This window comes from Rhinolophus ferrumequinum, chromosome 17 (genome assembly GCF_004115265.2).
Source record: "Rhinolophus ferrumequinum isolate MPI-CBG mRhiFer1 chromosome 17, mRhiFer1_v1.p, whole genome shotgun sequence".
Taxonomy (NCBI): domain Eukaryota; kingdom Metazoa; phylum Chordata; class Mammalia; order Chiroptera; family Rhinolophidae; genus Rhinolophus; species Rhinolophus ferrumequinum.
In genome coordinates, this window is record NC_046300.1 from 58,618,287 (window position 1) to 58,634,388 (window position 16,102).

The following is a 16,102-nucleotide window of genomic DNA, read 5'->3' on the forward strand; positions in this document are numbered from 1 at the left end:
AGCCAATTCTTGACATACTGAAATAAGTTCATCCGACTCAGTGCCTCAAAAAAACTCTGCTGCGATATTTTACAGCCAAATGAGAGACTGGTTTTCGTAGATGGGACACACATATGGCTACTCTCTTTTATGTAAGGTTTCATAAAGCAGTTGCTATGGTGAAAGCCTAAATGGAAAATATCCAGTTCACAATCTTGACTTTTTCTCAAATTTATGAGTTTATCATTATTTTAAAATTTAGCCTCTCTCCTAGGAGAAATACTTTGCCTTTCCTAAAGAACTGACTTGGTTTTTTATTTTGATGGACTCTTAACAATTCTATAAAACATTTTGTTTTAGTCACCAGGAAGCGTAGGGCCAAACTTAGGTCATAAAATAGTAAGGACAGGGCCCAATGGCCTGAATGCATCTTCTAGTTCCAAATCTGGTCTTGTTGCGGCACTCTGAATTATGATCTGCTGGTTCTGATTTAAAATTTTACTCCTCTATTACATATTTCTTATGTAATAGAGTGATCAGGTGACCATGTAATTAATTGTCTAATCCAGGAAACTTTGAGAATGGATAGGGGAGCTCTTAAACTTCTGCAGGACAACAGATGTAAACTGGGACTGTCTTACAAACCAGAACATATGCTCATCTTCTCTGTAGGGCATGGGTGGAAAATTGGATTTTAAAAAAATAAATAAAGCATTTTAAGGCAACATATTGGGGTCCCATTCTCAAGATTGCAAATCTGTAGCATTGCAAACCAACTGAGACCAAAACTTTTTTTGACCAAAATTGGAAAGCACATGGTTTGTACAGCTAGCTCACTGGCTATGGCGTAATTCCATATACATGGCAAGGCTACTTCTCTTTTTTTAGCTTTTATACTTTCAAGGAAGAAAACCTAAAAATATAGCATAAAATATCTGGATGTTAAATAAATACATGCTTGCATCACATGGATACTGTGAAAAAATAAAAACAATCCAGTATTCTTACTAGAGACAACCATGGATTCTAAAACTGGAACTCTACGTTAATGCTAAGCGCGCCTCACGCTGAGAAAAGGCATGTTACCAGCGAGAGGGAGCCATTCCCCTCAAACTCTGAGAATCAGGACAGCAACCACTTCACATTCTACATAATGAACCATCTGCTCTGTGAATTTCTCTGAACAAGCTTTTAAACTGAGGTGTGAATCTGACTTTCCCTGTTCTGTGTTCCCTTCTCTTGTCAAATGGGCTTCCTCAATGCCACCGGAACCCTGGTTTTCAGAGGCAGATCCTTCCTCAATTTACAGGGACATCCCAAACTGCAAATAACCTGGAGGCGGTTTAATACAATGATGTCAGTGCAGACACTGCACTAGGTGGACTGTATTATTTTAAAACCTCCCATAGCCAACAGCAGTGACAAGGACTTTATTTGGGACTTGAATGATTCCTTCCTAACTTCTGAAGGTGCCGATCTTCAATTCACTTCACTTTTGAAGCTCAAGATCCTTTCCTGCTAAGGTCTTTACATAGGGTGATTTTCTTTGTCTGGCCCATTCCAACTACGGAGTGATTTATCTCCCTCCACTTTCCACATTACTTCTAGAATTGCTCTCAGACTTTAAAAGACCAGACACTTCTTTTGAATGGAATATTCTTGAGTCAAATTTCAAAAGTGCCGACTATTTGCAATGTTCATACCATCATGATAATATAGCTTAATAATAATAATACTTTGGCTCAATGTAACCACCCAATAGTTTTTAATTAAAAAAAAAAATCATCATACTTGCCGTTAGCTTAAAATGTTTTATTTTAAAGCTAGGCTTTATAATTGACTTTAAAAATAGCTAGGCTATATAATTGATTTAAAAAAGCAAGCTGCACAACACTATAAATAGTGTGATCCTTATTTTGTATGAAACGTATTTCATATACTATATATTACATCTACAATCTTTTTTAAAAGTCCAAAAGACTACACATCAAATTGTTTTTCTTGTGGGGAAAGTAACTGGGGATTAGAAATAACAATGATAGGAATTTTTTATATCATATACTTTTGTGTTTGAAGTTTTAAAGCACATTCTATATTTATACTATTATTATTTCAAAAAACAAATACTAAAAACAGACTCTATGGAAAAAATCTAATGTTGATTAGCTTATATACATAGCTACAGTGTCAGTTTTATGAACCAGAGTATCTTACAGCTCTTTAGTTGTCTTCTATAAATACTAATAATACGTGGACATGAACTAAATTTTGGACCGGGAACAAAAATATATTAAAATAAATTGATCACCATCTGTGATTTGTACTAGAGAGTATTTATGTAGACCAGGGCTTGCAACAGTGGCCCATAACTATTTTTCTGGTTCACACATCTCAGGTTATTCTTACAAAACATTGGAAGCTTTGTCAGTGCTAGGCCCTTTTCCTACTTGTGAGAAGTCAGTTAGGTCAGCACCCTGTACTTGGTCCCACTCCTGTGCAGTACAACCTGATTTCTTGTACCAGCCCACTTGCTACTGTACCTGCTCGAGTCTCTCTACAATCAGTCTGCTGTCCGTAACATAGGCTATTCAAAATAAATGAGCCCTGCTGGCCGAAACTGCTTTATATAATCCCAAAGCAGCTGGCTCTTAAAAATGGGTGTTGGTTTATACACCTAAAAACTATCCCTAATGGGTGAAGACTTCTTGGGGTTCCCAGCCTATATAGGTTCAGTGGCAATGATATCGTGTATTTCAATTCCTTTAAACTTTATACATCTTATATCCACCACAATTACATGTCTTTCCTCATAATGAAGATAGCAGGTTTTAAAACCAACTTGTAAACAGCCTCCCCAGCAAACACATGTCTCTCGTGATAGATGCTGGGGAAAAACCCATTGACTTTATTTGAACATGCAGGTCCTAACAAGGTGAGGCTGATCAGAGAGTGAGAATTATCCTAACGAGCAGGGCACACCCAATCTACAAGCTGTCAGGTTATGGGCTAGGGACCTCAGGTGTCTCACCTGTAAGACAGCTAGATTGATTTCAAAAGTAATTCCTGACTTGGGGTTCCAGGTCCCTTGGGATCTGCTACTGCTGCCTCGGGGACCTGGGTGTCCTTTTCAGCATTTCAGGAGCTAATGGAAAGGGTGCACCGATCTACAATTTGGATGGAAATGTCCCATTTCTTTGTCTCCTTGTGAAAAATCTATCTGTTCACTTTATTAGGATGCTCTCCCAAGCTCTGGGGGACAGTGAGTGGGGGCCTGACTGTTAAAACAGTGAAACAGGCCAATCAACACAAAAGCATCTACTGTTTGGTAGACAACACTTTTAATAATAAAGGGTCATGGGAGAAAAATAATAACACAGAGGGGAAGTGCCCACGGGGAGATCTTGGATACCACAGGTCTAAGCAGCCCTGGAAGTCCACCCACTCTCTTAATTTAGAGGGAGCTCTTCATCTGCCTCTAATTATTCCCTTTGGGCATTTTTTACTCCTGCTGTCTCCAAAATAGCAGTGATGAGTTCTAGGACTTACTCTGGTCTGTTGCACTCTCGAACAGCTGTCTTGATGCCCCCTCCACATGTTCTTGAGCAGGTTCCAAAGTGAGTCCAGCTTCCCCAGGATCCATCAGTCACAGGGACCTCCATTTCTTTGGGAACACAAAATCCAAACTTGCAGTGCTGTATTTAATAAGGGAACAATGAGGGAGAGCTCGGTGCCTGAGACATCGCAGGACCCACTGTCCTTCTAAATACACCACACTAATTCTTTTCCTGCACTAGTGTGAAATGCTGCCATTTCATCATCTATGTCAGTAACTGCAACCATAGGGATTTTAATCTTCTATGTATTGATTTTAGGCTGTCTTCATTTACAGCTTGCTTGAATAAAACTGGCCCATGAATGATTGGCTCCAGGCTGTCGGGGTAACGTCAATGGCCGACTTCGAGGTGCTCAATTAGTCTGCTAGGAGAAATGAGGAGTGGAAGTGGGCAGACTGGTTGCAGACAGAGCCAAAATGAGTTATTGGATTTGCATAGCAGATCTCCATTAACAAGGCCCAGAGATATTGCGAGCCTGTTAAAATATAATGCCTTATTACTTCCCATGGATTTGAGAACCCAATTTTAATTAAATAGGAAAGAAAAAAAAGCCAGTTACATGATTCCCATAAACTCACTCCACCAAGGCACACAAGATGACACTAAAGCAAAATGGACACATTACAGAGAGCCCTAAATTTTATTGCTTTTTTGTTACTAATGGTTTCACATTCTCCAGCCTGGAGCAGGAAGAAGGCTATGTTTAAAACAAAACAAAAAATAAAAGTCCTCAGCAGGACAAGAGAGTCCAAAAGGCCATTTCAACCCTCTGCCATTGTTGGGGTGTGAGGCCCTGACACAAAGCTGAGGTCACTGAGCAGTGGACAAAGGAAGAGTGGCAGCAGTGGTGGCAGGAGGGTGACGCCCCGCGGCTCACTCAGATCTCTGAAGCAAAGCTAGTGGCTCTGGCGTGATTTATCCGCAGGGAGGACGCAGGCGCGTAGAAAGAGACAGAGGGCCACCAAGGTCAGGGGGTGGGGGTACATTCAGGCAAAGTGGACAAACAAGATGCTGAAGAAGGTCCCAGTTGGAACAACCAGCCCCGAAAGCTTGGTGAACAATTATTTTAAAAGTGCAATTAAGCTTTCACTATTCTGTTGCGCCTTCTCCCTTGTAATTATCCTCTTAAAGTATCTGAGGACACGTCCCTTTCCCTGGGCTGTTTGGCTGAGGCTTAAAAGGTTCTGCACCCAAAGAATCTTGGGCAACTCCATATCCAAGAAACGTGGGCAGAGGCAGAGGTGACCACATCACTCCCTAAAATCACTTTATATTTGTCTCTACAGTATTCTTGAACATTTCTTGGAATGTACGCACATAAAAATAAATGAAAGCAGCAGCTTGGTCTAGAGAATGCAACTTGAGTCATGTATTTAAACAAATTTAACCATTTCTAGAAGCCACATTAAAACAAATAAAAAGAAAACTGAAATTAATTATTTACCTCAAATGATCTGAAACATTATTATTTCTATATGTAATCAATACAAAATTATAAATGAATTTTTTATACTTTCTTTTCATACTAGGTCTACAACACCTGGTAGTGTGTTTTCACTTAATCACATCTCAGTTCAGACCGACATTTCAAGTACTCAATAGCCATGTGTGGCCAACGGTTGCTATATCGGACAGTGAGGGGACAAAGCTTAGGAGGTGAAATTCTAGTTTCCCCAAACCAACTCTATGACCTTGGGTGAGTCACTGAACTCAACTACCACAGATGAAAAATGAAGACCTACCTGCCAAAGTTGTCTTGAGTATAATATGATTGAGACAGTGTATCTATAACACCAAGTATCAGCTGAGAATATAGGGGACCAGACTTACAGCTAGTAATAATAATGGGAAACATTTACATAGCACTTCATATTTGTCAGGCACTGTTCTAAGCAATCTATATCTATCTATCGATCGATCTCTCTCACACTATGAAGTAGGTACTATTATTACCCCCACTTCTACAGAAAAGAAAATGGGGGCACAGAGGGGTTGATGCCAAACCTCCGTGAGGTTCAGAGCTGAATCATAGATAATCTGACTCAAAGGCGCACTCTTAACTGTTAGGCATGTTGCCTCTCAGTTGTGTGTGAACGGGAACAATTTTTGACATCTAAATAAAGACTGCAATTTAAAACAAAAGCAAATTAATGAAATGGTTAGGTAAGGCTAAGACTCTTAGGTGTCCACCCTATATACATTCTCCCTTTTATCCTTGGTAACAGAATCTATATTTCCCTAGATTCTTGTATAGATAAGAGTGGTCAAAGAAATGTCAGCAGGATTCTTTGGGTAAGATTCCTGGGACGGTTCTTTTGCTTCTTTGTTCGTTGTCCTTTGGCTTCCTTCTACCTGGAACTCAGACTTGATGGCTGGAGCTGCAGCGTCATTTTGTGACTTTGAGGATGAAGGCCATTTGCATTTGATAGTGGGGCAGAAAGAAACTAGGAGCCTGGGTCTCTGATGATTTTGTGGAGCTGCCACAACAGCTCCATAACCTGTCTAACTGTTTTTTGTGTTAGAAAAAATAGCCAATTTCTTTACACTATTATTATTTGGTCTGACCTGAACAAAATTTCTAATTAATATATAATTGAAGTCCTAGCTGAGGCCCAAATTCACCCTGCAAGTCTCGGTGCCAGATACACATTTTATAAAATCTACAAAGTAAGGAGAAAATTCCTATGACTATTCATGGAGTTTAATAATGAGAAGTTACCTGGAAATACTTTTTTTTCCTCTTGACACTGAAGTCTTCAGTCTGAAGTCTCTAGTCTATAGACTGTACCTCCACATAAGAACAAACTTCAAAGTGACTATACGTTTCAAACGTACTACCATAAACTTCAGAGCAAAATGAGGACATAGATGTACCACAGTGTGCCATTCAGCACTACATTTAAATGTCCTCATATGATATCTTCTTAAAAGGAAAATAATTAAAAACTGGTCTGCAAATGAAACATGTCTTACTGATACGACCACTGATGTGTGTTCATAGAAGAGGAAGAACCTTCAAGGAATAGGAGAACTGCCTGACGTGACAGAGGCTAAAAATCAGGGCTGTTTGGCAAATATGTACCAAGATGATCTATTTTACCAGCCAAATTCGACAAACAATAATTACATACTGGAAGAGCCATTACATCATAACAAAGCATAAGTAGCTGGTGGAGTCCAAGCCAAAATATAGTCAGCCTTTCCTAGAAGTGTCCAGAACCATTTAAAAGATATTGTACCTAAATGACCCCTAAGTTCCTTTTTAAAAAAGAGGCTGGAAAAGGGACTTGGGAAGCAAGTTTGTCCCAAGGAGGCTTAAAACAGAAGTTTTAAAACAGAAGTTTCAAACCTCAGACTCACAAACAGAGTTAAAACGAAAATGTTAATAGACTTAACAAGAGAATGGAGAAAATAAAGAGACATTAGAGAGTCATTCATCAAAATAACATTGTCAGTAGTCCAAGGCAGATTACTGCTGAGGGAACAGGGCAGAAAGAAGAGAAAGAAAAAAAAAATTTAACCCCTCAGCAAAAGGAGCCAGACTTTGCTACAGAAAAGGCATATGGTTTTACTGCCAATTTTATGACAACAAATTGAAAAAAACACAAAGAATTTCTATGCTGACATAGGTCTAACAATTAAGTTCGCAAACTCATCCTAGAAAAAGTGCTACATACCTCATTGCTGAATATCACTACGGTCACCTTCTAAGTACTCCTCTTGGGAAGCTATGTGCTGATGCCGGCCCCTAGTCCACCCTTCAAAGTAATTTTGGAACTCTTTCTGGAATGGCCATCAGAGCTCTCATTGTATTACCCTTGATGTCCTGAATGTCATCAAAATGTCTTCCTTTCAATATTTCCTTTATCTTCGGGTAAAGCAAGAAGTCATTGGGGGCCAGATCAGGTGAGTAGGGAGGGTGTTCCAATACAGTTATTTGTTTACTGGCTAAAAACTCCCTCACAAACAGTGCCGTGTGAGCTGGTGCCTTGTCGTGATACAAGAGCCATGAACTGTTGGCAAAAAGTTCAGGTCGTCTAACTTTTTCATGCAGCCTTTTCAGCACTTCCAAATAGTAAACTTGGTTAACTGTCCAGTTGGTACAAATTCATAATGAATAATCCCCCTGATATCAAAAAACGTTAGCAACATCATTGCAAGAAGTTTGAGAACTTAATTGTCAGACCTTCGTATCTACCATCTTTGGCATTTGTAAAATGCGGAAATACGCTTCAGGGGAATAAACACACATATAATCCACATCTTTAATAAAAGCTGCTAGATGACGACTTCTCTAAAACACAACTAAAACTGTACCTGTCATTTTATCTGCAGAGTTGCTTCTCTGAAAGTGTTCTGAATATGCCCCTTGGAATGCCTTAAAGTCTTACTCTTCTTGAACACAAGCATACATCGAAAAAGTCTTCTGAGAGATCTCCCAAATTTCCCCCTCCCTCAAGTATAAGATTACCCTGCAATACTATATCTTCAGCTTCTGTTACAAAAACGGAAGATTAGAAGAAGATACAACAGACACCCTCCCAAGTTCTTCTGTGTTCCAGGATTGATTGGGATACCATATCACAACATGGCGCTTGGAAGCCTGTTCATGACAATTTTACTAAATATAATTCATTTCATCATATTACTGAGAATTCTTCTTTGTTATAGTTTTTCTAGTGATAACGTGTCAGAAATAGACATGTTAGATGGGTGCATCAGATTGACTAAGAATCCAACACAATACCAGCGATTTTTCAGAGATTAAACTGTTTCAACTTAAATGATATAGTTGGCTGGCTCTAACTCAAGCCAACTTAGTTATTAACTGGTTATCATGCCTACTGTCACCTCCCATCAACTGGAAGCAGTTGTCTGGATCACTGTGTTTAGAAGGACTCTGAGGCCACATCTTCATTTTATAAACAGTGAGTGAATTCTTAATGGTTGCCATGGAATCCTAAGAACCATATTCCCACTCAAACCTATGGTCCTTTGGCCATCAACACATTGAGTTAAATGTCCTGCAAAAAGTGAAAGATTCACTGGCCAAGGAGATATATTTCTTTCTAAGTTAATGAAAAGTGCAAAGGCTATTATGCCTATAGCCGTATATAGGTTTGGTCAGGTTGTTATTACGGAAAGGTGTATACTCAATTGCTGAGGTCCTAGCCACTGAGAAGTGATAACTTGAGCTGACTTAGTCACCAAGTAAGAATAAAGTCATCTTCATTATAGTTTTTTTTTTTTTTTTTTGTATTGAACTTTTTGTGTTTCAAATAACTTTCACACCATGTAGCTCTTGTAACTTTATATAATCACCCTGAGAAATGAGTGACAAAACATGCTGTTTGACCACTGGGCGCTGGTGGGTCTCAGCACACTCAGTTATGGCCACGCCAGCACCCCTCCAGCCCCTTCAGACAAAACAAACGTGGGAGCTGGCGGGGAAGAGGCTCAGGTATGGGGAGACTCTACCTAAATGAACTGTGTCATCTAAGGCAAGTCCCTGCTTTTTTCTGTTCCCTATCTATAAAATTGGGGAAAGGAGAATTAAGTTTTCTCATCTCTTTAGGATACCTTCCATGGAAACATTCTGGATGCTATCAGGTACAGTGGAGGAAAAAGAAGTGAGATGAGAATAAAATAATAAAAGTGAGTTAAGTAGACATGGGAAAAAGAGAGAAGACAGGAAAAATACCGGGGGTGCCAAAAAAATGTATACAGGTGGAACTTTGGTCAACGTTGCTCAAGCAGTAGTTCACCATCATCAGAAGTGTCTGGACGCTGATGGTAACAACTTGGAGCACCTCTTGTAACTGCAGAAGTCAGATGTGACTTGTATTCATTTTTTGTTATCGGTGTATATAGAGTATTATAATTTTAATACAGTTTTCCTTTCTTAAAATGTGTATACATTGTTTTGGCACCCTCTGTAGATGGCAGGATAATAAGAGACTCAGAATACAGTCCTGGGATTACATCATTGATAAGTGACAGAATGCCATTTTCTGTAGGATTGAAAAAAAAATCAGGGTTTATATCTAAAACATATGTAACCAAATTATTTGGGTGATGATGATGATGAAGAAGAAGATGATATCACTAGCATAGTACCTTTTTTTGTTTTAAATGGACACCAGTTGTAGAAGTTTGCATTAATAATACTCCTAGGTACATGGGACATTGTTATCATTGGACCATGCAAATAGATTCTGCTTGGTTACTAACAAATAAGTGGGAACCATGATAACCAACTCAGAATATTTGGACTTGGATATACCCCAGGTGACATAATCACTTCTGAAAGGGACAAACGCAAGTTGGTGAAAGCTTGGCATCTCAGTAGTGAAGACAATAAGTTTACTGTATTTCTGCATTTCTTTGATTTTAAGATGCTTCATGAACTTAATAAGGGACTTTCACTGCCGTGCCCAAAAGAGACAGGAAGAAGAAAAAGAGACGCTATCTCACATGAAATGTATCCATAAATTGAAAAGCACATTGGAGTTTTCATGAGAAGAAGTATACCTTAAAATAGAGGCAATAGTGATAGCTATGTCTCTCATATCAATATTTCATAATAATGTTATGTTTTCACAATTTTCCATAGTAAAGCTGAACCTCTTGCCTCAAAAAAGTATTATGCATGCTAAAGCACACTGCGCTGACTTACATTCTCACAGCAGTGACGAGTGTCCAGCTAAAATCTTGCCCAATCTGCCCCAATACAGAAGAAGGGGTTGGGGCGTTACTTGCCTTTCCAGGCTCACATTCGGTCCCATCGGCCCAGGGCGTGTGCTGAGTCCGGCAGCCCTTGTGTGCTCCATCCGCATTATTGCACCAGAGTCGTCTACACTGCATCTGCTCATTTCAGTTAAATGACAAGTCAATGACGATGTGATTAGATGATATCAAACAAGGCAAGGATTACTTTCAGTTCATGTTTTGCCAATAAAATGGTACAGATTAGAAAGGGATTTTATTTCTTGGTATGATAAATGGTAAAATATTCCAAGGGATATAGACAGCAGCCCAAGACACACGGCTGTGCCTGGTAGGACTTGGGGTGGTGTGAAAGGGGAGCTGCTGTGCATCAGAAACAGCCGTGGAGTCATCTGGTCCTCAGTACGACCACCCCATGTTACAGATGAGGACACACAGGAGCAGACACAAAGGAACATGCTCTCTGTCACACTGGAGTTGTGTCATCGGAGCTTAAGTTTGCAATGAGCTCTTATTGGAGATGTTTCCTTCTAGTAGGCCATATAATACCACAATCATATGATGACTCTTTTCTAGGGTGTTTAGGGGTTTTCAGAGGAAAGCAGGGACAGAATATTGTGAAACACTTCAGGCATACACAAAGTGCAAGCTAACATAATGGATACCCCTCTACCCACCACCCAACTAAAGAAAGGACACTCCACAGGCCTAGCCCAATACACTCATCCTCTTCCCCCAGAGGTGACCACTGTCCTGAGCGGTGATCACCATTTCCATTGCATTTACTACAAAGGTATAAATATCTACCAATAACAGCCAACATTGCAACTTTAAATGAACAATAGTATTCAGCATTTCAGGATATACGGATATATCTTACAACTTGCTTCTAACCCCCGCCCCCCACTATATTTTAGATTTACCCAAGTTGATATATTTAGCTCTATTTCAGGGCATATATATATATATTTTTTATTAGTTTCAGGTGCACAAGACAAAGTAATCCTTAGACGTTTATCATTTCTATCCCTCACACTGTGTGAACCCCCCTCACACTGTGTGAACCCCCCTCCCCCATCCACTATCTCTCTGACATCGCACCGAGCCATCTCAGGGCATATTTTTTAAAGACTTTTTTTCTCCAGATTATTAAACTAAACCTTGCTCATACAGGAAAATTCAGAAACTACTACTAATTTTTTTTTTTAAATAGAAAAAAGCCTCAAACTACCCCATCTTTTCTGTAGTTTCCCTCACCCCATTTTGAGTTGAGAACATACTCTACAAAGTAATTGTTTACCCTGTTATTTTGACTTAAAAAGTATATCAAGAGTATGTTCCCATGTGCAGTTAATTTTCAATTGTTGTATAATACTCCACTAAATGGAGACACCATAATTTCCCTAACCTTTCTATTTTGGGCATTTGGATTACTCCTAATGTCTACTATCATGAGTAAAACAGAAATTCATATAATCATGGATAAATTTTACTCAAAAATTTTAATTATTCCCATAGATCGTTGTACTTCCCAGGTCACTATGCTACCTCTGAAGTTTCTCCCAGCAAAACAAACACACAGCCAAAGGGATAGAATGGGGCGCCTCAAAGACACATAGTTCTGCTCATCTGCAACTTGATAACCACTGGATCATATCATCGGTCCAGATGTCCACAACACATACATCAGAATATCACACAGCAGCAGTTGAGCCACCACCAGAGATGACTTTAAGCCCCAGGTGGTCACAGGACATAGCCCTGACAAGCTAAAACAGGGAAACAGGTCTGTGTTAGGAGTTACCTTTACGGAATCGAGAAGAGACCCTATAATAAAGGTTACCTAGACAGGTCAAAGGGCATGAAAGGAGACAATGAGAGTAAAGGACTGAGCTCTGCCATTACCAGCACGGAACGCTGTCCTCTCTGAGCCTCACTTGCCCACATGTACAATGCAAACAATAACGGCATCTCCCTTCTGGACCGTCATGACACGCAATGAGAAAGTGCTGGTAAAGCACCATCCCACACTGAGTACTATTACTGTTTGTCACCACCATCATTACTACTATTATCATTAAGCGTCAATGGACCGTTATCAACCTTTCTATAGTGGTTTCTATAAGAGTGACAATCTGATGGAAAACTATGATTTAAAAGAAGTCCCAAATCAATTGATGAAGGCAGAAACAGCCCGCAAACACTTACCATATATGGGCACACCTGAGAACCGGGTCCAAAAATCAATTCACATTGTTTATTCACGTTGTAAAGGAGGCCTGGCTGTTGGAGAGGCAAAGGGTAGGGTCTGGATTCAGGTTCGTTAAGCAAACACTCGCCGTAACCAGTGCTGTGGAAAGCAAAACAATACAGATGGTGAGAGCAGTGGATGAGATGCGACTTGTCAGTGCCTCCAGATGAAAGTGAAAGGCCATCCTGCCAGCTGAATGGTAGAGAGAATAGTTCCTTTCTTCTAGTTGTTTTATTCCTTCTAAATGAGATTAAATCTAGAAGCAGAAGTTATATTTTTGGTGTATACTTGTTTGATTATGGACCGATTGGTTATACATACATATAGCTAGTAGGATACATGTATCTGTTACAGCATTTATCACATTTTGTGGCAATTATCCTTTTTATCTATTTTTTACCATCTTCCCCAATAGACTGTAAGCTTCTTAGGGGCAAAGATAGTGTCCTTTTCATCTAAGCCTGGGGCTCTGTCCACAGCAACAGATGTTTAGTAAGTGTTTGCTGAACAGATGAGTGAGTGAATCAATAACTATACCAAGAAACACCTTAGGCCATCTGTTTAAAGAGAAAAACAGCAACCCTCCAGTTCTTTGACTTTTCTACAAACATTTCTTCTGGAAAATTCACACTCAGTGAGTTCTGATTAATAAAGCCTCCTCTTCCCTGTGGTTGCAGAAATATACACCCAGTGACCTTAGGACAATCACTTAACCTTTCGTACTTCTGGGAGAGAAAAGCAATAAATCTGTGACACAGGGATATTGTATAATGTAATTGGATCTTTGAGCAGCCTGGCAGGGAGCTTAAAAAACAAAACAAGAAAAGAGAGGAGGGAGGGATGGAGAGAGACAGAGACAGAGAGAAGGAGAGAGAGAAAGAGAGAGAGAGAGAAAAAAACGCATGTTCTCAATTCAAAAACATGGAGGGCTGCTGAAATTTTCATCCATCCAGATAATCTTCTTTGGGATGGTCTCACCACCCTACTCCTTTCCAAGCCAAAATCACTAAGTTAAAAGCTCATAAATATTTGTGGGTTTCCTTCATCATATAATCACTTTCATGGTCCCTACCCCAAGACCTGAACAGATTTCTTATCTTTCCCCAAAAATAAAGCAACATTTACATATTCTCTTTAAGATCCCAACCTTCTCTTTAGCTCAGTCTGTAATCTTCTAAACTCTGGCAAGGATATGAACGGCACAGATGTCAGAAAGTATTTTTTTCCCCTCCTCCAAGGAATGTCAACAAAAATAACAACTCAAAAGGAATGCTTGACTCTACATTTTCTTTCCCACAATTAGTTCACTATGTGGAGGCCAGACACCAGAAGTTTGTGCTAAAAGAAAGTTCAAGCCTTACTCTAAAAATTCAGTGATGTATCTTCGACTACACTTTGACCACATCCAGGGGTTGGTGTAGAAGTTCAATGTTGGAGCCATGACGTACTGGGGACTCTTCACTCCTTCTTCTTTGCACTTATTGTTGTCATCATGAGGCATATTAAACCTAAGGCCAACAAGACAAGGGTAAGAATGTCAACGAACCAAGCTGTCAGAATTGCTTTCAAGAATGTGCCTGTCTGAAAAAGTTGAGAACCATGTGATTTCACTGATATGTGGGATATAAAACTGAAAACAACAAAGGAGCAAGACACACAAATAAAGAAACAAAAACTCATAGACACAGACAATAGTTTAGTGGTTACCAGAGGGTAAAGGGGGAGGGAGGTGGTAGATGAGGGTAAGGGGGATCAAACACATGGTGATGGAAGAACTGACTCTGGGTGGTGAACACACAATGGGATTTATAGATGATGTAAAACAGAATTGTACACCTGAAATCTATGTAACTTTACTAACAACTGTCACCCCAATACTTTAATTAATAATAATAATAAAAAAAAAAGAATACACCTGTCTAAGAAAAAAATGCTTAACTGACTTCTACATTGTGGACAAGAACGTGAATCCTGGTGAGCAGAACAAAACCTACTAGACAATTAAAGATGAAGTATAAATAAAACTAAATTTCAACCCAATTTAATACAAAGCGCCATTAATGTGTAAAAAAAAAGTGGATTGGGCCATTATTTGGTTGAAGTGTATTATTTGCAATTGCAGAGGCTCTGAACGTGCTGTAGTTGGTGCTAGAATACAGTAGTTGGAATTCTGAATAAGCAGTTAAAGGCCAATTTATACAGTCACGGATTTAGCAGGTTATGATAACGTTGTGAATATAGAGTCAGTCAAGTGTCAAACGTGAAGCCAACGCTTCCTAATAAGAGGCTCACTGTGAGTCTTGGCATCTGCTCCTTTTCAGGTCAGGTTGACAAATGACATAACCATGCAGGTATATCATGGGAAAGGTATGCAAAGCTCATGCGCCATGAAACCCACTAAGGAAGGCTGCAAGCATGGAAACCAGACCCATGCCAATTCAACTGGCTTCACTCAAAGATGGCAAGTAGAGTCATGCTTCATGCCAATGCCAAGTGACTGGTACTGGCTTCCTGAAAATGTGGGCACAAAAGGATTCTTAAACTAATCCAGGTCCCCCCATCCCCCGGCCCCCAGAGAAGACCGTGACGGAGTGCCAATGTTCTCTTGGGCCTGGGAGGAAACTCAGCAGCGACATTAACACATATTTGCCATTCTTGGCTTAGCCAGAGGAAGTGGGGGGAAAAAATGATAGGAAGCATTTCTCAATCCAGAAATATCCATTCTCAGCTTAAGGAATTATCCATTGGGTAACAGGCGCAGAGGGGCCATCCTCTCTGGATGACTTTCCCCAATCACAAAATGGATGCATATAATTAATTTGGCATGTAGGGAGGAATTTCCTCCACTAGTTCATCTTGAAACATGGAAATAAGCGAGTCAGACAGAAGTGTGCAGCCTTACTTTGTGTAAAAGTAAAAGCTGGGATAAAAGTCTGTGAAGTCTATTCCATTAATTTCTCTTGTGTTTGGTTTTCGTTTTCTTTTAAAAATTTGGGCAGTGCAAAAACTACCAGGTGAAATAACTGCCTGATGGAAATTGTGAGATGGAAAAACTCGAACTGTCTTGGTTGAACTTAAAAGTAGTTCTTAATGCTTAAGAATCCATTTTCTTAAAAGAATGATTGCCCAGGTTTCTAGTTTCCAGCTGTATAGTCAGTATACTACCTGTATCAAAATCCCAACACAAACAAAACATTCAAATCTTAGTTTAATTGTTTGTTTCACTGTGGTGAAAAACTCTCTACCTCCACCATGACTTGACAAAAATCCAGTTTATTTCATCATGTAAACAGAAAACTTCTTTTCATTTCAATGTCAGGCACATTTGCTCATAGCAGGGGCTAAATAATAACAAATATTCATTAGGCACTTACTAAACAATAATAACCAAAACTTTTTTAGCATTCACAGCACACCAGGCAGTATGTTAAATGTGTTAGATGTTTTATTTCACTTAATTACCCATTTGATCCAATGAGTACTGTTACTATCCATGGTTTACAGATAAGGCAACTGAGTATTAGCAGTTTAA

General features: G+C 39.5%; 1 protein-coding gene across 3 annotated transcripts in view; it reads right to left on the reverse strand.

Moving 5' to 3' along the window:
• Positions 1-16,102, reverse strand: part of ADAMTS9 (ADAM metallopeptidase with thrombospondin type 1 motif 9) — a 160,381-nt gene that overhangs the window by 109,510 nt on the left and 34,769 nt on the right. For all 3 annotated transcript variants that reach the window (XM_033132881.1, XM_033132882.1, XM_033132880.1), the window contains exons 9-12: positions 13,932-14,078; positions 12,528-12,669; positions 10,353-10,457; positions 3,526-3,671 (exon numbers count right to left, since the gene is read on the reverse strand). In XM_033132881.1, the coding sequence (XP_032988772.1) occupies positions 3,526-3,671; positions 10,353-10,457; positions 12,528-12,669; positions 13,932-14,078 (540 nt within the window). The remainder of the gene's footprint in view (positions 1-3,525; positions 3,672-10,352; positions 10,458-12,527; positions 12,670-13,931; positions 14,079-16,102) is intronic.